The sequence below is a fragment of the Crinia signifera genome, chromosome 11 (assembly GCF_055691185.1).
Source record: "Crinia signifera chromosome 11, ASM5569118v1, whole genome shotgun sequence".
Taxonomy (NCBI): domain Eukaryota; kingdom Metazoa; phylum Chordata; class Amphibia; order Anura; family Myobatrachidae; genus Crinia; species Crinia signifera.
In genome coordinates this window covers 37,344,004-37,368,212 of record NC_139227.1, presented here as the reverse complement: position 1 = coordinate 37,368,212, position 24,209 = coordinate 37,344,004, and the positions used below count along the sequence as shown (strand labels likewise).

The 24,209-nt window shown below is 48.8% G+C and overlaps 1 protein-coding gene across 3 annotated transcripts in view; it reads right to left on the bottom strand.

Annotated features, from left to right (window-relative positions):
* Positions 1-4,685, bottom strand: part of ZFPM1 (zinc finger protein, FOG family member 1) — an 87,774-nt gene extending 83,089 nt beyond the window's left edge. For 2 of the 3 annotated variants that reach the window (XM_083165159.1, XM_083165160.1), the window contains exon 1: positions 3,800-4,685. In XM_083165159.1, coding sequence (XP_083021285.1) covers positions 3,800-3,839 — 40 coding nt within the window. In that variant the 5' untranslated portion in view covers positions 3,840-4,685. The remainder of the gene's footprint in view (positions 1-3,799) is intronic. The other variant, XM_083165161.1, reaches the window with a different exon arrangement.
* Between the last annotated feature and the right edge of the window lie 19,524 nt (positions 4,686-24,209).

The following is a 24,209-nucleotide window of genomic DNA, read 5'->3' as shown; positions in this document are numbered from 1 at the left end:
CAGCCTATGGATTCAGTAGGAACGTGTGATAAGCCATTCTTACTGTACCTACGTGATCTCTGGGTTTGCTAGCATCGTGGGAGCCAGAGAGCTTCTAAATGGGATACGGTCATTAGGTAGACATGTATTGGTTGACAGGCCTTAAGGGGTGTACACACGGTGAAATTTTGTCAGGATATTTTGACTAGATAGTCAAAATCGGTACTTGTTTCCTATCTGGGCGCCCAGGTTTTCTACGTACGGCACCGTAATGAAATCGGATCGCATCGCATCGGATTCGGTACTCGATGATGTACGATGGCATACGATGCTATCCGATTTCATTTTAAATCGGATCGCATCGCATGCGGTGACGCGATCAACCAGATTTTTACATTGGAATCAATGTTAAATGGTCCCTGAGACCCGATTTTACATTGATTTCAATGTAATAACCCCGCAAACCCACGATTTGTATAGGAAACCCCCCCTGATGGTTTAAAATGCGCCTCCATTGTTAACGCCACCCCAGTATTGATGTCAACCCGAAGTGTGGCGAGCGCAGCGGTGCGCGTCCTCCGACTTTTTCATACCCCCACTATCCACGTCGGCGTGGAGTTGAGAATAGAAAGTGTGGCGAGCGCAGCGAGCCACCGAGCCCGAAGCATGGCGAGCCCCGCGAGGGGACGCGGATACCTGTGAAGTATCCGCGTCCGCTCGCCACGCTTCGGGCTCGGTGGCTCGCTGCGCTCGCCACACTTTCTATTCTCAACTCCACGCCGACGTGGATAGTGGGGGTATGAAAAAGTCGGAGGACGCGTACCGCCGCCACGCTTCGGGTTGACGTCAATACTGTGTTTCTGTGCAGATGTGACAAGGGGAGGGCTTTGAAGGGTAAATAAATACAGTAGTGTTACAGATGGGCCATCCTATGGGCCAACCATAAAAGCGGAAACGAAATCGCATCGCATCGTTCAATATCGTGTATGTGCATTTGTGGTATCCGATGCGATGCGATCCGATTTTTATACGGAGAATAGCATGGTGCGCAATTAACGTAGCGGGCGCCCAGATAGGAAACAAGTACCTCAAAATCTCCTAAAAGGTTAGCCAAAATCTACTAGTTTTTATCCTGCTTAGTCAATATTGTATAGCATAGATTGCTTAGCAAAGATTGCCGCTGCAGGCTATTTTGACTAGATCATAGACTATCATTACTTAGACAAAACCGATTAGTCAAAATCTCCAGTGCATCTAGCCAAAATCTCTCTAATAAGCCATTAGCCAATATCTTACCATGTGTATGGGGCTTTAGGTTGACACCGGAAATAGAGCGACATGGCTAGAAGCATTAGGTCGACAATGGCAAGGTCATGACAGTCAAAAGGTCAACGTACTGTAAGTTAAAAAAAAAAATTCTAACTGACCTTTGCCAACAGGCGGTATTTCATGCCCTACTATCCACTAGGATAATGTGCCGAGCTCAGCGAGGCACCGTGCCTGAAGCATGGCAAGCGACACGTGGGGACGCGGTGCACTTTGACAATGTCCATGTCCTTTATGTCGACATTCGGGACAAAAGTGTGAGAAAAACTCATGTCGGCCTTTTGACTGTCAACTTTGCCATTATTGACCTAATGCTTGTGTCAGCCTACAAACCCTGTCGACTTTAGTCATGTCAACCTATTTCAGGTTTCGTCCCAATGACCCATAACCTTCTAAATACTGTTTCAGAATACAAATCGGCTGCTCGTCGGCCCGCTACAAAGAATATATAGTCCTTCTATGGGCTTCCCCACATTCCCACAGGAAAATAGTGATAACCAGTGATGCAGCCTTCTATGACAGGAGGCAGATGCGATGCACACAGCAGAAACAGGGAACCTACCAGATTCTCTTAGGTCAGGCCTGGTCAACCCTGGTGGTTCGCTAGTTGTTATGAAACTACAAATCCTATCATGCAATTCCAATTTAAGCATTGTTGCATAGCCAAACTGTAGCAGGGAATGCTGGGATGTGTAGTTTTACAACAGCAGTAGAGTCACAGGATGGCCAGGCCAGTCATAGGTGAATGGGAGGGTTGGGGTGGTTTTGCTTTCCAGTTGTAGCTACTACAGAGAATCTACATTATGGAATAGGAACTTTTGGCCAGGTGCATCCATTGGTTCAGGTCTACAAGGCACCAAAGTTATTCTCTTCTGCTGTTGTCAGTGTGGGGAAATGTGATTACCGAGGAACACATGACCAAAACCAAACACATGACTTGGAGCAGATGACAGCTTAAAACATCTCAGAGGAATCTCCAGGGTTCACAGACTGCCCCCTGGGTACAAGAGTGGAAGTCTGATGCCTTAGGTTTCATTTTAGAAACTGCTGGAGCCTTATAGAGCAGACCCTGCGTCAGAGGGACTTGTTCTATTCGCTCCTGGATACAAAGTTCATACACACAAACAAAACACAAAACAAATGAAGTAATGAAATAAATAAAGGTAAAACAAACAGGAAGCCTGCCTGTTGCTGTTCCTCCTAAGGTTACAAGGGATAAGAAGCATATATTTGACAATGTGCCAAGTGTGTATATAATATGAAAAAAGAAATGTTGGGAGACAGGTCTTTCTCTATGGGATAGTTAGGAAATGTTAGGGATTTAATCCAGAGACCTCTCGACGGTCGAGGATGACTCCTACTTCCAGCTCCTAACTCCAGTGGTGGACAAAATAAAGACTTTGTCAGCCAATCTGGATAGAGAGAACATTTGAAAGTGAGACTATGAAGGCCAATAGTGCAGAATATGAATTTGTTATGCTGTCAGTGTGTAATCAGTTACTATTAATGGACTCTGCCGTAAAGATTTAGGGATCGCTGGATTATTAGAACCAACAAATAGTCCATTCTTTCCTGATATTAGATCCATGGCTTTCATGTAAATCGCCATGAAAACAAATATTACAGACACACCACCCTTTCCAGCTCCGCCATCTTGACACCCTACAGTGCCAAGTGACAGGCGATAACATCAGGGTCTACCACTGTCAGAACAGTTGGATACAGTCTAAATTAGGAAATCAAAGTTCCAAAAGGCTAAACCAATAACTGGCGGCCAATTTTACAGTTTTCCCTAAGGGGGGAAACTTTGCTCAGTGCCATTTTACAGTAGATAATACTGGCAGCTGCTGTTCTGTATATGCGGATGAACCCTCATAGAATGCTTTAACACTTGAAAACTGTACGCAGGTTCACAACAGCTGACAAAGCATGCTGGGAGTTGTAGTTCAATAAACAACAGTGTACACTAATTTAAAAAATGAAACGATAGAAACAGTAGAAAAATAGAAAATAAGCAATTAAAATGATAAAAAAAACACACAAGACTATGCATTATGCTGATTATACTGTATACAATAAGTAACATAACTGAATTGTAAGTTACGGGGTAACCCCCCCCACCACACACACACACACACACACACACACACATCTCCGATGAGCGCACCCTACAGGTAACAACATTCTTACCAATTGTAAAGCAGTGGAAGAACAGCACAAAACATTTACTTAACCAGGACACAATAGAAAATGATGTAGACTTCTTTGCACAGCCAGCAAGAATTCCACATCCCTATCACCTGCCACCAACACATTTAAGAGGCTACTATCGTTATAGCCCAAGATAAAGTATTACTATTACCTATACAGCATGACAGCCTGTGGGGGAACAACATGTATTAGATGGGCAGAGAAGGTGGGGGCACAGTATGTGTGGAGGGTATCTAACATGATGGGGGGAGGCGGAGCAGGTAAGTGGCAGTGTGGTACTTACGTTTAATCTGTCTGGGATTACTCTGTTTTCTTCTGGACATCTCTCTGTAATAGGCAGTCAGGGTGGCCAGGATGGATCAGGCTGTCCTCATGCCCACACCAGCCCTCAGTTCACCCAGTCGTTCAGGCCAAGGAAATGATCCGCATGGAGAGGGCAGCAATGGGCTTCCTTCCTAGTATTCAGCTCCAAAGGGCTAAGTTCCCCCACTGCTGCAGCCCTAACGGCAGTCAGGCAAGAGTGACACCATCTGTCAGGGGAAACTGGTTTACAGCTGCCTTTGGCATAACTCATATCAGGTAAATGTCCTCTCACCTGGCGCTGGTAGGGGTAGATGTCCTCTCACCAGGCACTGGCAGGGGTAGATGCCCTCTCACCAGCCTCTGGCAGGGGTAGATGTCCTCACCACAGGATGGGGCAGAAGTCCTCTCCCATATCCCCTTGTCGGTGTCCCCTGAGCCTAGGGGTGGGCATGGTCCCCCAACAGAATGATCTGGGGGAAGCAAGACTTTAACGTCACACCAGGCTGTCACTGACCAATGTCATCCAGCAGCGCTGCTAGCCACAGCCGGGGGTGAGGAAGCCCGCAGCGCAGGATGCAGAGCGCCCAGGGGGTAGTGCAGGGCTGTGCGGGTGTCCAGGGCTGATGCCGATGTAGCCCCAGCTGAGCAGAGCAGGTGTATTGCGGAGGCAGAGCCCCGGAGCAGGGCAGATAACGGTGCTGCAGGCTGTGTGTGTGTACCAGGCGGTGCCCGTGGTCCAGGCGCTGTGGGCCGGGCTCTGCACGACCTCTCCCAGGATAGACGCGCCGGGATTGTCACTTTCTCAATGAAAGCCAGAAATGTATCAAAGCAGCCGGAGCGCAACATTCCAAACGGGGTGTACACACGAGAGGGAGGCGGGACTATAGGCCACACCCACCTACTTACAGGAGCTGCCTCCCGGCCGGTGACGTCACGACGCACGCAGCATGGAGAGGGATAGAGGACTTTCAGATTTGCCGCCTCGCGTTACACGCTTCTACGGGTGCCCGTGTAGGACAAACGACTTCTCTCACGCTAGATGTCTGTTTATGTGGACTGACTGGAAGGTATAGCAATGTAAGTACCAGTTGATAGGTCGACAGCAAATGGTCGACATAGATAAATAGTCCACATGGCACATGACCTTTTCATGTGTCGACCTTTTGTTTATGTCAATTTTGTGTATGTCAGCTATTTGGTGTCTATCCTTTGTACCTTAATCATCCTTTTATACCAGGGGTCAGGGAACTTTTTTTTACCTTTTACCCCAAAATATACTTAGATATGCCGACATTATCCCCTTGAAAAAGGAAATCATATAATTGTAATACACACTGTACCCACAGAAATTGGTTATATATCCTGCTCAGGACCGGCAACAGAAATTTTGGGGCCCGGTACATAGACATCTCTGGGGCCCCTCCCAAAAAAGAAATCCTCCTGAACTGCCACTGCTAAAGGGATGCTGTGTGGGTTTGACCGGGGGTGGGCAAGGGAGCAGCTTGCCTCCCCCCCAAAGTATGAGAGAGGCGCCAACACCAGAGCACTGGGGAGCGGCAAATCAGCAACCCACTGCCCTGTGCACTGACTTTTTTTTTTCACCGTCCGTCACTGCTGAGGGGCCATGGACTTACGGCTGCTAGAGGAGGGGAGGTACCGGGGCTGCTAGGCGGGGAAGAGGGCAGCGCAACATCGCTGGCTTCTGGGTAGTGAAGAGAAGGCGCACATCTCTAGCGTCTGGGGGAATTGGAAAAGGCGGCGCAGGGCGCACATCACCGGCGTCTAGGGGGAGGGGGTGCCGCTGTCCTTTTCTACTGTGCAGTATGCACAGTCTCATAGAGGCAGTGATCATGGGGCCCCTCCGACCCTTGGAGCCTGGGTCAGACGTCCCCCTTGACCCCCCCCCCCCCTGATCCTGCTAGTATGGTAGCCATTGATGATGTTGATGATGATGATTACCATGAATGGTTGTGTGTGGTACAAATGGTGTACCACACATAGCCATACATGATAATCATCCTCATCATCATCCTCATCATCAATGGCAGCCAGGCTGTGTGTGGTATAGCCATTGATAATGTGATGTTCAGGCAACTCTTATGCTGCTTTCAGACCGCAAAACTGGCTTTGACCAGGTATTTTAAAACGTTTCTAAACACGGGTCTGCCAGCTAAAACCCCTTTCACACCGAATGTCTTTAAACGGTATTTCAGTGCAGTTTTTGTTCCTTCACAACACTGAACCCGTTTTAACCCATAGAAAACAGTGGATGAAAAAAAAAAAAAGCGGGTCTGAAATATAATGTCATCTCACTTAAATTGAACTAATGTAGAAAATATTTTGTGTGCCTGTACCCCTAACTGGATCTCAGGAATACTAAGTGACAAAACTAAGGGGAACTAAGTGACAGAAAAAGTGAATATATCTAGTCGCAATCCCCTCGCAGTTTGAGTGACAGGAAGCCAACATTTTTGGATGGTAACCGGACGTTTTCTGGGAGTGTCTAAAAAATAGGCGTTTCCAGGGAGGGTCTGTGACGTCAGCCCTGATCAGCCTGTCTCTGTCACGGAGCCGTGGAAGGGTCAGAAATAGGGCCCGCTCGCACAGCTGCAAATTTTGCAGCACGGGCGATGATCAAACTGTGCATACGCATGGTATGCTGTGCAAGGGTGTGAGCCATCAATGCGATGTTAGCCATCGATGGCTGCTCTCAGGGTGATTGCCACCATGCGGATGTTTGGGGGCGGGAGTGTCTCAGAAAATGTAGGCATTCTCCGGCTTCCTTCTCTCCACGGTCAACGATGTACCGAGTAAGTCCTGGTTTACTCAGTGCTGCGTCCAGAGGGGAAAACCATTTTGATGCTGAGTGATTGTGAATGGTTTTCCTCTCATGTGCGCAGCTGCAATCACAGCCGCACACATGGTCAGGGGAGTGCGGGAAGTGGGGCAACATTTACCTGATCGCTGGGACAGATTTGGATATCTGGGACAGATTGATGCTGGGATAGAATGGATATTGAGATCGTAAGAACTTACAAGTATCTGGGTTTTCACCTTAACAATAAACTGGACTGGTCTGATAATTCTGCTGCTCTGTATAGGAAGGGGCAGAGTAGACTTTATCTGCTGAGGAGACTGAGATCCTTTGGAGTGCAGGGAGCGCTCCTGAAGACCTTCTTCAACTGTGTAGTGGCATCGGCCATATTCTATGGAGTGGTCTGCTGGGGTAGCAGTGTTTCAACAGCCGACAGTAAGAGACTAAACAGACTGGTAAGGAAGGCCAGTTCTGTCCTAGGAATGCCTTTGGATTCTGTAGAGGTTGTGGGTGAGAGGAGAATGATCAACAAGATGACATCATTATTGGATAATGCTTCACACCCGCTCAAAAATGTTTTGACAGATCTGTGTAGCACTTTCAGTGATCGGTTGCTTCACCCTCGATGCTCAACGGAGAGATATCGCAGATCGTTCCTTCCGGCTGCAATTAGAATGTACAACTGTCATGGTCTGAAGAAGACCTGCATGTTCCTAGATTCTTGAGTTATATTGTTTGGATCTTATCTTATTATGTGTGTTCTTATTATTATGCTACTACTCTTATCTGTACTTGAACCTTGCTGTAACACTGAAATTTCTCCATTGTGAGACGAATAAAGGGATTCTATTCTATTCTATTCTATTTGCACGTGGTGGGGTTTCTGTCTGGGCGGCAGGTAACTACTCACCGCCATCTGCAACCTTTCAGAACGGTAATGAATCAAGCCCTTAGTGCGGTTTGTTTGCAAGTTCAACATAAACTGTTACCCAATGCTGGGGTTTTAGTGACCTCTTCTCAAAATGATGCCTTTATGCCAGTACTGATATCTACAGACAAATACTGGGGGTTATTCTGATTCACTCGGAAAGGCACAATCACTCTCTAATCATATTAGTCACTAACGATCTAATATCGGCTAAATCCAAAGGCCTCTTCTCTATCCTCATCCAGCTTGATCTGTCAGCTGCCTTTGACACTGTTGACCACCCTCTCCTGCTCAACACACTCCGCTCCTTTGGCATCACTGGCACGGTATTCTCCTGGTTCACCTCATACCTCTCCGATCGCTCCTTCTCCGTCTCCACTCCGAGCTCCTCCTCTCCTACTACCCCGCAGCCAGTCGGTGTTCCCCAAGGGTCTGTCCTTGGCCCTCTCCTCTTCTCTCTCTACACCACCTCTCTGGGCACTCTCATCAGCTCCTATGGTTTTCATTACCACCTTTATGCTGATGATACCCTAATCTATCTCTCTTCCCCCGATCTATCCCCATCACTCCTGTCCAAGGTCTCTGAATGCCTCACAGCCATCTCAGCCTGGATGACCCAACGCTTCCTGAAGCTAAACATGGCTAAAACTGAACTTCTAATCTTCCATCCCCCGAACATCCCCTCTTCTCCCACTATCTCCATCAGTATTGGTGAAACCGAGATCACCTCCACCGACCAAACGCGCTGCCTTGGTGTCATCATTGACTCCTCCCTCTCTTTCACCCCCCACATTCGTGCTCTCTCACAGTCTTGCCGCTTTCACCTACGCAACATCTCACGCATCAGACCATTCCTCTCCACTGACGCGACCAAAATTCTCATTCACTCTCTTGTCATCTCCCGCCTTGACTACTGCAACATCCTTCTCTCCGGGCTACCTCTCACCCGCCTCGCACCTCTCCAATCCATTCTTAACGCTGCTGCTAGGCTCATCTTCCTCTCCCGCCGCTCTACCTCCGCCTCCCCCCTCTGTCTATCTCTTCACTGGCTCCCCATTCCTTTCCGAGTTCTCTTTAAACTCCTCACCACCACCTACAAAGCTCTCTCCTCCTCCACCGCTCCTTACCTCTCTTCACTGATCTCTATCCACACTCCCTCCCGTCCTCTTCGCTCCATCACTGACCGCCGACTGACCTCTCACCTAATCACCTCCTCCCACTCCCGTGTCCAAGACTTCTCTCGCGCTGCCCCCCTGCACTGGAACAACCTCCCGCCACCCATCAGGCTTTCTGATTCCCTTACCTCCTTCAAGCGCTCCCTCAAAACCCACTTTTTTCGACTAGCCTATCCCTCCTCCTAACCTCTTTTGATCCTCTTATCCTGCCTCCGTTCCCCTCCGTTCCTACTTATCCTATTGTTTTTCGTTCGTCCACCCACCTATTTTTAGTATGTTAACTCTTATGAGTAGGGCCCTCCTTCCTCACGTACTCACCCTACCTCTTTACCTCACCTGTGCTCCTGTCCTGTTCTTCCCTTCCTCTACTTCATCTTTAGTCTCCTTGACAATTTTGACACCTACTTCTGAACTGATGCTGATTTTAGTTCTACCAGCTATACCCCCATTTATACTGTATTTTTCAACACACCCTGTACGTTACCTCGTCATTTTTTTTTGTTTGCTATGTACGGCGCTGCGGACACTTTGCGGCGCCATATAAATAAACGTACTACTACTACTACTACTAATCGACAAAACCATGTGCACTGCAGGTGGGGCTGATGTAACCTGTGCAGAGAGTTAGATTTGGACTATTGTTTCTGTGCAGGGTAAATACTGGCTGCTTTATTTTTACACTGCAATATAGATATTAGTTTGAAGTACACCCCCCACCCAAATCTAACTCTCTCTGCACATCAACCCCATCTGCAGTGCAGCATGGTTGTGTCCCCTGGGTTGCCGACTTTTACAGTCTCCTCTCCGGGAGAACCCCTGAGAAGAGACTGTCAGCATCACTTCTGGGGGCGGGGCCTGATAGACATCATCAGTCGCTGCCGCCCCCAGTAATGCAAATCCCGCAATATGAGGGGACGAGGCTAAATCTGCATGATTAGCATATTTAGCCCCGCCCTTCCACCGAAAATCCGCGAATTGCGGCAATTTAAAGCTGCTGCAACCAGGTACATTAGGGGCGGAGGGGGGTCTGCTGGAATCCGGGAGGGTTGCCCACCTTTACGGGGGGGGGGGGGGCCGGGAGGGGGACCCAATTTTCGGGACCCTGTTTTTTCCATTAGAGAGAGATTGTGCCTTTCCAAGTGAATCAGAATAACCCCCATTGTTTAATAGAGCGCTGTATATTTATCAATTCAGATTAGTGTATGGCAGCATGCCGCAAGTATTCCAGGAAAGTTAGAATATAATCAGTTCTACTTTAAAGGGTGGCTAAAATGTCACATTACCTTTAAATCCTGTTTATCAGGAAAAGCTTCACACATTCTATATGTCACCTCCTAGAGGACCTAGAAGATTAACCGGCAAATTAGCCTGTACAGCACTTTTTGGTCTCACATGCACTTATGTTTGTGATATATGTGATATTATCTCCTGTGAGATAATATCGCCATCTGTTGTTACATGGTGATTCATTAGATTAATCAGCTCACAGAAAACAGTGCATAAGGAGATGTTATCTCGCCGAAGATTATATCTCTCTATTTCTGCTACACCCAACTCAATTCTTATTTTGTATATTAAAGGCACATTGCTGTAAAAATATGTACGTTGCTGCTTTTGTTTTACAAATTGGACATGATTCTGGTCCATGCGCACACAACACTGCGGTCAGGGAGGCGGCCATGGGAACGCCCATGAAATTCCCATGGAGATGACCCAGTGACGCGGGTGCCGGGGGTGGGCAGCTGACATCACCGGATGTCAGCTGCTTGCTATGTTCCCATCCAGAACACAAGCAAGCCTAATGCTGGGTACACACCAGGACCACAAGGGTCCGATCCCATCAATCTAGATCCAATTCTGACCGATTGGATGTAGATTGTGTGGTGATTGGGCCCTTTTCTGTCCTGGTGTGGTCCGATACCGATCCGATGTGCGGTCCCTCTGGTCGGTCAGTCGTTATTTAGATCCTATCTGCAGCAGGTAGGATCTGGAAACGACCATACTCCCGGGTATGGGTCGCCATCGGATCGGACCCACTCACGGTGCACATTGTGAGCGAGTCGTGCCCCCCGCGTCATCGTGAGCGGGTCGGAAGAAACACTGATGACCCGCTCACAATGTGCATCGTGAGCGGGCCATCCTGGTGTGTACCTCGCATAAGACAACTGAGAGTGTCTTAGATTTGCGTGTGCACGCCACATAATTCACATAATTCGATGGGCAGCGAATTTGCAGCCATGCGGGCGAATTCGCCCTGCGAAGAGGGGCGGGTGTCTGTGGGGCAGCGCGTGGGATTTAAAAGACACTCGCTGTCTTTTAAATCCCTCGGTTCCAGAGTAGTCTGCCCGTGTCAACCAGAATCACCCCCATAATTCGGTTTTTAGGACAATTTGTTCATTAATACCCATTCATCAGGAACTATTGTGTGTTTTTGGGTAGCAGGGGCCATACAGGACCAAGATAATTTGCAGCACTTCAAAAAGGAAATAGTGAAAATTAAATTCAGGGGGACATTTAATAAGATGAGATATTTAGAAAGTGAGACATTTGGTAAGAAGTCTCCATTTTTTTTTTTTTTTTTTAAAGCGGCAATCATTTACACTGCACAACCGCTGCACACTTTCTGAATCTCTCATCCTATTGAATTTCACCCCTAATATCTGAATAAAACTTTTGGTTTCTAGTTATGACATTCTATAAGGAATATTAAGGGTCTAATTCGGTTGAACACAAGTTGGCTGCATTGAAATTCGCACTGCATGCAAGGAACTAAGGTCTCCATACAGGGGCGGATCCAGGATAAAATGACAGGGGGGGCACCACGTTAAAGGAGGGTTTGGGTGGGGAAGTGGTGGTGTTAGTGGTGCCAGTGTACATGCTAAAAGAGCGGCAGAGAGAGGGTGGGAATGGGATTAAAAATAGGCCCTGGCATTTAAAGTACGCAGGCCCACCATGGCGACAAAAGTGAAGGATGTAGTTGTGTGCGTGCGCCAAAGACGCGCTCCGGAAAAGGGTGTGTGGCCACTCAACAGAGGGCGTGTCCTTGAGTGTACCACACCATATACAACTTCTACACAATATGCAACAAAATACTAGATCCCATTATTCTTGCCCCTTACACATGATGCCAACTGGATTCAGCCAAAATTCAAAAAATGCCACATGGATTGTGTCAAAATTCACATAATGCCACATGAATTAAGAAAAAATTCACACAATGCCACATAAATTGAGCCAAAATTCACATAATGCCACACGGATTGAGCCATAATTCACATAATGCCACACGGATTGAGCCAAAATTCACATAATGCCACACGGATTGAGCCAAAATTCACATAATGCCACACGGATTGAACCAAAATTCACATAATGCCACACGGATTGAGCCAAAATTTACATAATGCCACACGGATTGAGCCAAAATTCACATAATGCCACACGGATTGAGCCAAAATTCACATAATGCCACACGGATTGAGCCAAAATTCACATAATGCCACACGGATTGAGCCAAAATTCACATAATGCCACACGGATTGAGCCAAAATTCACATAATGCCACACGGATTGAGCCAAAATTCACATAATGCCCCACGGATTGAGCCAAAATTCACATAATGCCCCACGGATTGAGCCAAAATTCACATAATGCCCCACGGATTGAGCCAAAATTCACATAATGCCCCACGGATTGAGCCCAAATTCACATAATGCCCCACGGATTGAGCCCAAATTCACATAATGCCCCGCGGATTGAGCCAAAATTCACATAATGTCACATGGATTGAGCCAAAATTCACATAATGCCACATGGATTGAGCCAAAATTCACATAATGCCCCACGGATTGAGCCAGAATTCACATAATGCCACATAGATTAAGCCATAATCCATTACACGTTAACACGCCATTATGTCCATTATGTATTATGCCAAACCCCATAATGCCTATTAAAAATGATGCTACATAAGTGCTGCTTATCTACATGCTCATTGCCAAGGGTTCCATGCTCATTACCAGATGTTCCATGCTCGTTGCCATGTGGGATTACATGCTCATTGCCAAGGGGGAATACATGCTCGTGGTAAACGGGGGACAGCCACCGCCAGGCAGAAGTGATAGCCACTGACAGTGGCAGAGCCTGGCTGTATTCAGAGCACTGCAGGTCCCGTGTATTTGAAATAATACCCCTTTCACACCAGAAAATGCATTACCAGGTTGGCCCCTTTTACACCAGCCTAGTCCCTGCATTTTCTGGTGTGAGGGGGATAGACAACCCCCCCCCCCCCCCCCCCCCCCCGGCTATATCTTCGGAACCAACTGACCCATTTACATGAGACAAGTATCATATTGAATAACTTTTGAGTGGGCTTTGAATGATTTTGGTCCAGTGAAACTGGAATGTTTGGTTCCAGAGTAATCTGCCCTCAAAGAACACGAACAGCCATGAAATTACATTTCAAAAATAAAAAATCGGTTTACCCGCAATATCTCTGGATCCGATTGACCGATATGGAACAGCCTGGTATTGAAGGCCCAGCGATTTGGAATTGAATGAGTGCATCCACAAGCTTCTGTGATGCCAGGGGGAGAACTGGCAGGCGTCGGAACCGGGTGGGGGTAGGAATTAACGGGTCCCATATTATCCTATGGGGAAAAACGTTACAGCTTTGACAGGCGATATCTCCGGTTCCCGGGGGGCTAGAGACACGGGGCTGGGCTTGTTGGAAAGCCCTGGTCCTCAGCTACATGTCACCCTCTGAAATGACAGGGGGGGCACATGCCCGGGTGCCCCCCTGAATCCGCCAATGTCTCCATACAGACCTGTTCAGTAGGCTGCGTATACTCTCGGAAACCCGAATCCCATATCCATATCCATGTTATATGTCACAAATACCCACTCTTATTGTGAAACTATTATACCAATCCCTAACCAAATATATTGTATGAAAGTTAATGTATGTTCTATAATTGCAAACACAGAATTCTGTTACTATTATATTCTGCTCATTAACAAATGCTAAACTGTATCATATAAGGTGCCCACACATGGGTAGATATCGGGTCCAATCCCTTATCTATCCAATTTCCCTTGAAGTCCATAACACCCCTGATCATGGCCACACACCGAACGATTGAGTAAACAAGTCATGTCCAAACTATGGCCCTCCAGCTGTTGTGAAACTACAAGTCCCATCATGCCTTGCCACAGTTTTGCTATTAGGGAATGATAAAACTATGGCAAGGCATGCTGGGATGTGTAGTTTCTCAACAGCTGGAGAAAATAAACCATCAGAGGGTTTACTTAATCGTTTTGTGTGGCCATAATCAGGGGTGTTCAGACTTTTAGACCACCCCCTTCCACCACTCCGTCGAACCCCCACACCTCTGCCTTTGGCGGGCCAGAGATTTCAAAACTCCTGTTTATTTGAATATGGCGGCCGCTATTTGGCTGAGAAAGCTCTCTCAGCCAATCAGCGTCTGCCTTTTTCATTTGAATAGGATTGCCATCAAGCCCACACACACAGTAAGTTTTAAAACGATTGGTTCCAACATTCCGATCAGTTGGAAAAAGCCATATCGTTTAAAAATAAAAATCTTACCATGTGTGGGCAACTTTTATTCCTGTTGCAATTAAACACAATTTCTAACTGTGTATTTAGACACCCTGGAGTAACCTGTACGTTAACTACCAGTATTATATAACAATAGGTCAGTGAGTCTTAACTGTTGCATAAATACTGTAAGATGCCATAAACAGACATGTGGTTGGGAGAAGGTATTCCCAGATTCTAACCTCCGGCAAGGAGCACTGTTGCACACGGGTTTTAGGGTTTCGCCAGCCGGGATCCCGACAGTCATTATCCCGACAGTCATTATCCCGACGTCGGGATCCCGACAGTCATTATCCCGACTGGCCGGACCCAGACAGCATGGTGAGCACAACAAAGCCCCTTGCGGACTCACTGCGCTTGCCGCGCTGCGAGCACGGTGGCTTGCTACGCTCACCACCTACTCTATTCTCCCTCTATGGGGGTTTCGTGGACCCCCACAAGGGAGAATAGCCGGTAGCCGTCGGGCCCCTGTGTGTCAGGGTTTTGACTGTCGGGATCCCGACGTCGGGTAAATGACTGTCGGGACCCCGTCCGGCACACTTTGCACACACACATTTTTGCAATACACAGTGTTTTCTAGATTGTTCCTTATGCCAGTGGTTCTCAAATGGTGTGCCTTAGAATCTGGTAGTTCCCTGGGGACACATGCGGGTTGGGTTGTGGTCAAATTATTTGTGGTCAAATATTTGTTGCGTCAAATCATAAATTACAAGGATTTATAAAAGCAAATTCTGTTTGTCACCACATAATGTAACCTAAGAATGATGTAATTAACACAAATGACTTAATTGAATATTTTTTTTCAAAATTTCTCAATAAAAAAATTTTGGTCTAAGGGGGGCTTGTAAAAAAATTCTGCAGTACGGATGGTGTAATCGTTAGTATTAATGCCTCACAGCGCTGAGGTCATGGGTTTGATTCCCACCATGGCTCTAACTGTGCAGAGTTTGTATATTCTCCACGAGCTTGCGTGGGTTTACTCCTGGTACTCCGGTTTCCTCCCACAGTCCAAAAATGTACAGGTTGGGTAATTGGCTTCCAACAAAATGAACCCTAGAATGTCTGTGTGTGCGTGTACATGTGGTAGGGAATATAGATTGTAAGCTCTACTGGGGCAGGGACTGATGTGAATGTTCAAATATTCTCTGTAAAGCGCTGCGGAATATGTGTGCGCTATATAAGAAACTGTTAAAAAATAAATAAATGTATAATTAGTATGCAGAGCACAATGATGTACAAATGCATGTTCACACTGCTTTCACAAGGATAATCGGCAAACGTACAGCCATCTTTCCTACAGCTACAGCTGAACTCTCCAGACACCAAGCACAACAGCGACACCAGGAGGTCATAGGAAGGTGGTGCATTCAAACACACTTTCATTAGCAAAAATCATTGCTACTCAGTAAAGCCCTGTACTAGAAGACACGTACCATAACTGATATTGGCCGCGGCTGTTGGTGAACAATATTGTACTGTATATGCACACTGGAGGATATTGTCCAGTGACATCACCCATGGCTGCTGAACATGCAGGCCATGGTTACATACCAATAACGGACCTGCATGTTTCGATGATGGGACGTGGGGCCGTTAATGTTATTGACTGTACCATTCCCAAAAGCCCTTCTGAGCAATTATTATTCTTATTTTTTTATCGTTGGCATGGGGCTTTAGGGGTACATTTACTAAAGCTTCTAAAAGTTAGTGGGGATGTTGCCCATAGTAGTAGTAGTAGTTTGTTTATAAGGCGCCACAAAGTGTATGCAGCGCCGTACATAGCAAACAAATTACAAGGCAACCTGCAGGGAGTGTTGATAAAATACAGCATAAATAGGGGTATAGCTGGTAAAACTAAAATCAGCATCAGTTCTGAAGTAGGTGTCGAAATTGTCGTGGAGACTGAAGATGAAGTTGAGGAAGGGAAGAACAGGGCAGGAGCGCTGGTGAGGTAAAGAGGTAGGGTGAGTACGTGAGGAAGGAGGGCTCTACTCATAAGAGTTAACAGACTAAAAGGAGGTGGGTGGACGAATGAAAAACAATAGGATAAGTAGGAACGGATGGACTGGTAGGGTAGGCAGGATAGGAGGAGCGAAAGAGGTGAGGAGGAGGAGGGATAGACTAGTCGGAAGAAGTGGGTTTTGAGGGAGCGCTTGAAAGAGGGAAGGGAATCAGAAAGCATGATGGGTGGTGGGAGGTTTTGTGTCACGCGAGGAAACACTAGGGGACGGGGGGGGGGTGTCACGTGAGGAAACACTAGCGGACAGGGAGGGGGGGGCTCACGCGAGGAAACACTAGCGGACAGGGAGGGGGGGCTTACGCGAGGAAACACTGGCGGACGGAGTCATCACGCGAGGAAACAGTGGCGGACGGAGTCATCACGCGAGGAAACAGTGGCGGACGGAGTCATCACGCGAGGAAACAGTGGCGGACGGAGTCATCACGCGAGGAAACAGTGGCAGACAGGGGCTCATCACACGAGGAAACAGTGGCGGACAGGGGCTCATCACGCGAGGAAACAGTGGGGGACAGGGGCTCATCACGCGAGGAAACAGTGGCGGACAGGGGCTCATCACGCGAGGAAACAGTGGCGGACAGGGGCTCATCACGCGAGGAAACACTGGCGGACAGGGGCTCATCACGCGAGGAAACAGTGGGGGACAGGGGCTCATCACGCGAGGAAACAGTGGCGGACAGGGGCTCATCATGCGAGGAAACACTGGCGGACAGGGGCTCATCACGCGAGGAAACACTGGCGGACGGGGGGGTGTCACGTGAGGAAACAATAGGGGACTGGGGGGGGGGTCACGCGAGGAAGCACTAGGGGACAGGGGGTCATGAGCGGAGACACTAGCGGACAGGGAGAAGGGCGGCGGCGGCTCCTCACGCGAGGGAACACTAGGGGATAGGGGGGGGATCACGCATGGAGACACTAGCGGACAGGGAGGGGGGCTCACGCGAGGAAACAATAGCGGGCAGGGAGGGGGGCCTCACGCGAGGAAACACTGGCGGACAGGGGGTTCATCATGCGAGGAAACACTGGCGGACGGGGTCATCACGCGAGAAAACATTGGCGGACAGGGGGTCATCACGCGAGGAAACACTGGCGGACGGGCTCATTACGTGAGGAAACACTGGCGGACGGGCTCATCACGCGAGGAAACACTGGCGGACAGGGGCTCATCACGCGAGGAAACACTGGCAGACAGAGGGTTACGCAAGGAAACACTAGGGGACAGGGGGGTCATGAGCGGAGACACTAGCAGACAGGGAGGGGGCGGCTCACGCGTGGGAACACTAGGGGATTGGTGGGGTCACGCGTGGAGACACTAGAGGACAGGGAGGGGGGTGGCTCACACGAGGAAACACTGGCGGATAGGGGGTCATCACGCGAGGAAACACTGGCGGATAGGGGGTCATCACGCGAGGAAACCCTGCGGATAGGGGGTCATCACGCGAGGAAACACTGGCGGACAGGGGCTCATCACGCGAGGAAACACTGGCAGACAGAGGGTCACGCAAGGAAACACTAGGGGACAGGGGGGGTCATGAGCGGAGACACTAGCAGACAGGGAGGGGGCGGCTCACGCAAGGGAACGGGGGGGGGGGTCACGCGAGGAAACACTAGGGGACGGGGGGGGTCACGCGTGGAGACACTAGAGGACAGGGAGGGGGGTGGCTCACACGAGGAAACACTGGCGGATAGGGGGTCATCACGCGAGGAAACACTGGCGGATAGGGGGTCATCACGCGAGGAAACACTGGCGGATAGGGGGTCATCACGCGAGGAAACACTGGCGGATAGGGGGTCATCACGCGAGGAAACACTGGCGGATAGGGGGTCATCACGCGAGGAAACACTGGCGGATAGGGGGTCATCACGCAAGGAAACACTAGCGGACAGGGGGTCACGCGAGGAAAACACTAGCGGACAGGGGGTCATGCGAGGAAAACTCTAGCGGACAGGGGGTCACGCGAGGAAAACACTAGCGGACAGGGGGGGGGTCACGTGAGGAAACACTAGCGGACAGGTGGGGTCACGCGCGGAAACACTATGGGACGGGGGGTCACGCGCGGAAACACTATGGGACAGGGGGGTCACGCGCGGAAACACTATGGGACAGGGGGGTCACGCGCGGAAACACTATGGGACAGTGGGGGGGCCATGCGCGGAAACACTATGGGACAGTGGGGGGGCCACGCGCGGAAACACTAGGGGACAGTGGGGGGTCACGCGCGGAAACACTAGGGGACAGTGGGGGGTCACGTGCGGAAACACTAGGGGGCGGGGGTCACGCGAGGAAACACTATTGGACAGGGCGGGGGGGGTTACGCGAGGAAACACTATCGGACAGGGGGCTTACGCGAGGAAACACTAGCGGACAGGGGGGGGGGGGGGTCACGCGAGGAAACACTAGCGGGGAATTGTCACGGGAGGAAACACTAGCGGGGGATTGTCACGCGAGGAAACACTAGCGGGGGATTGTCACGCGAGGAAACACTATTGGACAGGGCGGGGGGGGTTACGCGAGGAAACACTATCGGACAGGGGGCTTACGCGAGGAAACACTAGCGGACAGGGGGGGGGGGGGGTCACGCGAGGAAACACTAGCGGGGAATTGTCACGGGAGGAAACACTAGCGGGGGATTGTCACGCGAGGAAACACTAGCGGGGGATTGTCACGCGAGGAAACACTAGGAGGGAGGGGATTATCACGTGAGGAAACACTATGGGGTCACACGAGGAAACACTATGGGACAGCGGGGGTCACGCGCGGAAACACTATGGGACAGTGGGGGTTCACGCGCGGAAACACTAGGGGACAGTGGGGGTTCACGCGCGGAAACACTAGGGGACAGGGCGGGGGTCACGCGAGGAAACACTATCGGACAGGGGGGGCTTACGCGAGGAAACACTAGCGGACAGGGGAGGGGGTCACACGAGGAAACACTAGCGGACAGGGGGTGTCACGCGAGGAAACACTAGGAGGGAGGGGATTATCATCCGAGGAAACACTAGCGGACATGGAGGGATTGCCACGCGAGGAAACACTAGTGTACAGAGGGTAAAAAAAGGACGGAAAAGGCTGGTGGTCAGGCTGGAACATGAATGTGTGAATAAAGTTTGAGGGACAAAGGGTAGGTGAAAGAAAATGTGGTGAGCGGGTGTGGACTACTAGATAGACCATGTCCTCGATTACTCCAAATATATGCTGGTAGGTTAACTAGCTCTGAGCAACATTTAACCGTAATGTTTGCATCTTATGTTTAGGGCAGACTAGATGGGCCAAGTGATTCTTATCTGCCATCAAATCCCATGTTTCAAATCAAAATCCTGGGTGAGACCCAGTTCACACTGTGCGGCTTCAATCAGAGTTTTTCCTGGGTCTGCGCTGTTAATACTGCACAGAGGTGCAGTCTCTCTTTCTTATCGTTCGCAAATTCATCTCTCTGTAAATGTGATTACACCATGACGTTCTCGTGACTCACCTGAGATGGATTGCAGGGTTGCTTGACAAGGGTTATTTTTTGAAGACCCTTTCAGACTAAGTGGCAACCTGGGTGGACCTGTCAATAGGCCGGGTTATTACAGGAGTCTGAAACGGATATCGCAGAGTGTCTGCTCTGAGAACACCATTCACACTACACTTCACACCTGTGAAAATCTTGGTCGACCTTTTTCATATATAAGCCATTTCTGCCCTGGTGTTAAGTGTGAAATCATTCAAAGGGATGGCTTACAAAAATGAGGTCATGCAAAGGCGGAGGCTGACTATAAGGTGGCGCCTAAAGTCCAGACTATACTCATTGCTGTCGGGTGCATGGTACCCGGAGTACCTACTGTTTTAGCATTTATTTGCTATATTTCGCGGCAAGTGACTACCTTAGGCAGCCGCTGAGACTGCTACATTGCACATGCGCCATCAGGAGGAGACACAAGCATTTTGTGCTGGAAAGGGATAACAAGCGCTGCCTATACATGTTCTGGAGGAGAGCCTTGTTAATGGCTAGTCTCTCATCCATATTTCGGATAACCTCTGCACCATGGTCAATGGGAGACTTTATGGGTGATTTAGAAGCATTTGAGGAGAACTAGTAGTTGACACGTTTAAGAATATCACATATCAACTTTAATAACATGCTAATACTCCTCATCCCAAAGGTCAGGCCACTTGCTGGAGAAGACCTGTCACTGAGTAAGAGACCAGCGACCGTCTTGTGGTGGTATGCCACCCCTGGCGATTATCGTACGATCTCCTGTTTGTTTGGAATTGGTATCTCCACAGTGTATGTTCTGGTGTGGTCAATGATACAGGCAATATTAGATACCTTATATCATCGTTTTAAAACCTACCCCCTTGGGGACAACTAAAAGAGACAGTGGTGGGTTTTCTGCGTCACGGATACCCGCTGTGTGCTGAGGCCATTGATGGTATCCACAACCCGATAATTGCTCCCTCTGACAGCCCAGTGGACTACAATCAGAAGGGCTGGTATTCGATCTTTCTAGTGTTTAATGTTATATATAAAATTCATTGGTCTATTTGTTTGTCTGTCCAGTTATGCATTTGGACACACCTGCTGAAACCAACGCAAGATGGTCCAGTTGGTTCCTGGCCAGGTTTTAGGGGGGTTAGGGTCCCAGTCAGTCCTCAGTGGAATGCACCAAAAATGTTTAACCAAAGGAGTCTGTTCTGGGCCTTCCACTAAATGGATTTGGAGAAAACTTTACAGAGAGATAACATTGGATCCCAGAAGACATACTAGGGCAGTGGTCAGGGAACTCGGTCCTCATTACCCCACACAGTGCATGTTTTGCTGGTAACCCAGCAGGTGCACAGGTGTACTAATTACTCACAGACACATTTTAGAAGGTCTGCAGGTGGAGTTAATTATTTCACTTGTGATTCTGTGAGGAGACCTGCAAAACATGCACTGCGTGGGGTAATGAGGACCGAGTTCCCTGATCACTGTACTAGGGAGACATCTTACTGTTGTGTGCTGCCCAGAACATTTACCTGGAGAGCCTGTTCTGATCCAGTCACTGGATGGATTTGGAAAAAAACTTCAGAAAGTGGTAACAATTGATCTCAAAAGACAAACTAGATGGTCTGGGTCCGTTGAACCTTATGGTTTGATGCACCGGGAGCCTGTTTTGGGCCTTCCACTGGATGGATGTGGAAGAAAACTTAGCAGAGTGGCAATAGTATCCAAGAAGACATTGGGCCAGATGTACTAAGCTTCAAAAGTGATAAAATGGAGAGTGATAAACAGCCAGCCAATCAGCTCCTACCTGCCATGTCACTGGCTGTGTACATCTGGCCTATAGTAGGGGTTTGAGTTCCTGGTTGAACTTCGTGTTCAATAGGCAGAACTTTAATGCAGGGAGCCTGTTCTATGCCTTCCACTGGATGGATTTGGAAATAAACTTTACAGTGATAACATTGGATCCCTCTGTAGACGACTCCCTATGTCAACATATATACAAATTATTCGAAAATACAACTTGGTCCCTTATTCATCGGGTTTCCTTAGATTGTAGATCTAGGATAAGACACATGGATGGTGGAGATCCTGGAACTAGGTAGATTGTGATATTTCGGTAAGGACTGGCAATGTTGAATTTGAAAATGTGCTCGCTACACCCACCCACCCCTAGTGACCCTCATGTCTCCCCCCTCCTTAAGTCTGTACTGATATTTGTTTATTTGTAGTTTGTTTATTATTATGATTATGGGACATCTGCCATCTGTTCTGATTCAGTATATTTAATGGTGCGTACACACGGGGCGACATATCGATGAGCGATATATCGCTCAGTGTCCCGTTTTCATCAGCGACCAGAGATGGTCGCTGATGGAAGAGAACCTCTCCCAGGGTAGCCGCATAGGGAATCAGCTGGTCACCGGAGCAAGCTCCTGCTGCAGGTAGGATCTCAATGACGACCATACAGCCGGGTGCGGGTCGCCATCGGATCGGACCCGCTCACGGTGCACATCGTGAGCGGGTCGTGCCCCCCCGCGTCATCGTGAGCGGGTCGTCCTGGTGTGTACCCCGCATCAGTCTTATGCTGGATAGACACCAAAACGATTTGGGCACAATCCCATCAACCTGGATCCAATTCAGACCGATTGGATGCAGATTGGGTCAAAATCGTTTGATTGGATCCGATCCTACCTGCTGCCGCTAGGATCTGTATAAGATCCATTCATCTGAATACAGATGGGATCGGATCGGATGCAAATCGGAACACAATATTTGCATACGATTTGTATCCAATCCAAATCGTTTTGGTGTGTACCCAGCATAAGTGTACAGCTTCCCCTCGCATGGGTCACTGCGCTTGCCATGCTTTGGTCACGGTCTCTCGATACGCTAAGCACACTATGCAGCGAGATGCGGCGCCTGTCAGCTGACGGGGACACATGAGCGTCTCGCTCGCGCGTCCCTGTCAGCAAGGAGGCGGGGAGAGGCTTCCCTGCCTGTCTCCGCTTCAGGGAGACGGGCAGGGAGTGGGTGGAGCTGCAGGGAGGGGTCAGAGGGCTGCTGCAGCCTCCAACAGAATGGGATGCGTAAGCATCTTGTGTGCCCCCTTCTGATGGCGATTGGCGATAGAAACTCAACTTAGAGCTGCTCCATCTGTATTTTATTATCCCACCACGCCGTAGTGGATGGTAGGGGATGAAATACCGCCTGTCGGCACATGTCGGCTTTAAAAAAAACTTGAAAAACTCATGATGACCTTCCATTTGTCAACCTAATGCTTGTGTCGACATTCAGACCCTGGCAGCCTTACCCATGTCATCCTATTTCAGGTGTCGACCTAAGGCCTGTAAACTTTTAGTGGTTGACCCAATGCATGTTGACCTTAATGAGGTCAACCTAATATCCTTCCAGAAATTACTGAAGAGGAGGTACAGTATATGGTGGCAAATATGCTGCATACTGCATTTGACCTACAGATGAGGCGCCTGTCAGCGAGCCTGCAGGATCGCCAGGTGTCCGGAGCTGGCGCAGGCTTGCGGACAGGAGCTCCAACTGACAGCGCATCTCACACGCTCTCCCTGGCGGCGGGGAGTGGCTTGCCCATCTCAGCTTTAGGGAAACAGGCAGGGTGAGTGGGGGCTTTGGGGGAGCCTGGGGGAGGACTCAGACGGAATGGGGTGCTCGTAGACGTGTGCCCCCTAACATCGGATGGTGTGCAGTGGTGATTATATCGCCAGGAGCAGCTCCATTGAATGCTGCTCCATCTGCATTTCCTGTGTGTAGGGTAACTCTCAGGACCCTGCTGATAAAACAAATTTCCAATGTCAAACAGTTTTCTGTGTACCTATGTAAACAGTGGAGGTTTCGCAACATTTTAATTTCACCACCCATTACACCATTGTTACCATAGACAGCTCCAGCACAGTTATAGTTCGATATACACAACAAGATGATCTTGTTCTGATTGTTTTACAGTGGCCCTGAAGTAGAGTTTGCTCCAGGGGACAAGGGAGTGAAAATGTTGGAAGGGAAGATAAGGGCTATAAGCGGCTATCACATGTAAAGATCTATACAATGGATAAATAAACACTAATTTTTATGCAAACGGCCTCTAGATAAAGCAAAGGCAATCTGTAGTATTAACCAATAAAAGTTTTATGGCGTAATAAACAATAATGTTTTGTTTCCTTTATTCTGGTGATAGTGTCCCTTTAAATAAACATTTATATCCCTGTTGTATAAAGTGTACATAATAGAGTCTCCACTCCAGCGAGCCCAATCCTGCTCTGTTACAAATGTGTATAGTCTTTGCTTTCATAACATATCTCACCTCTCACTATTTAGTAGATGCTACCTTCCGGTGGAGG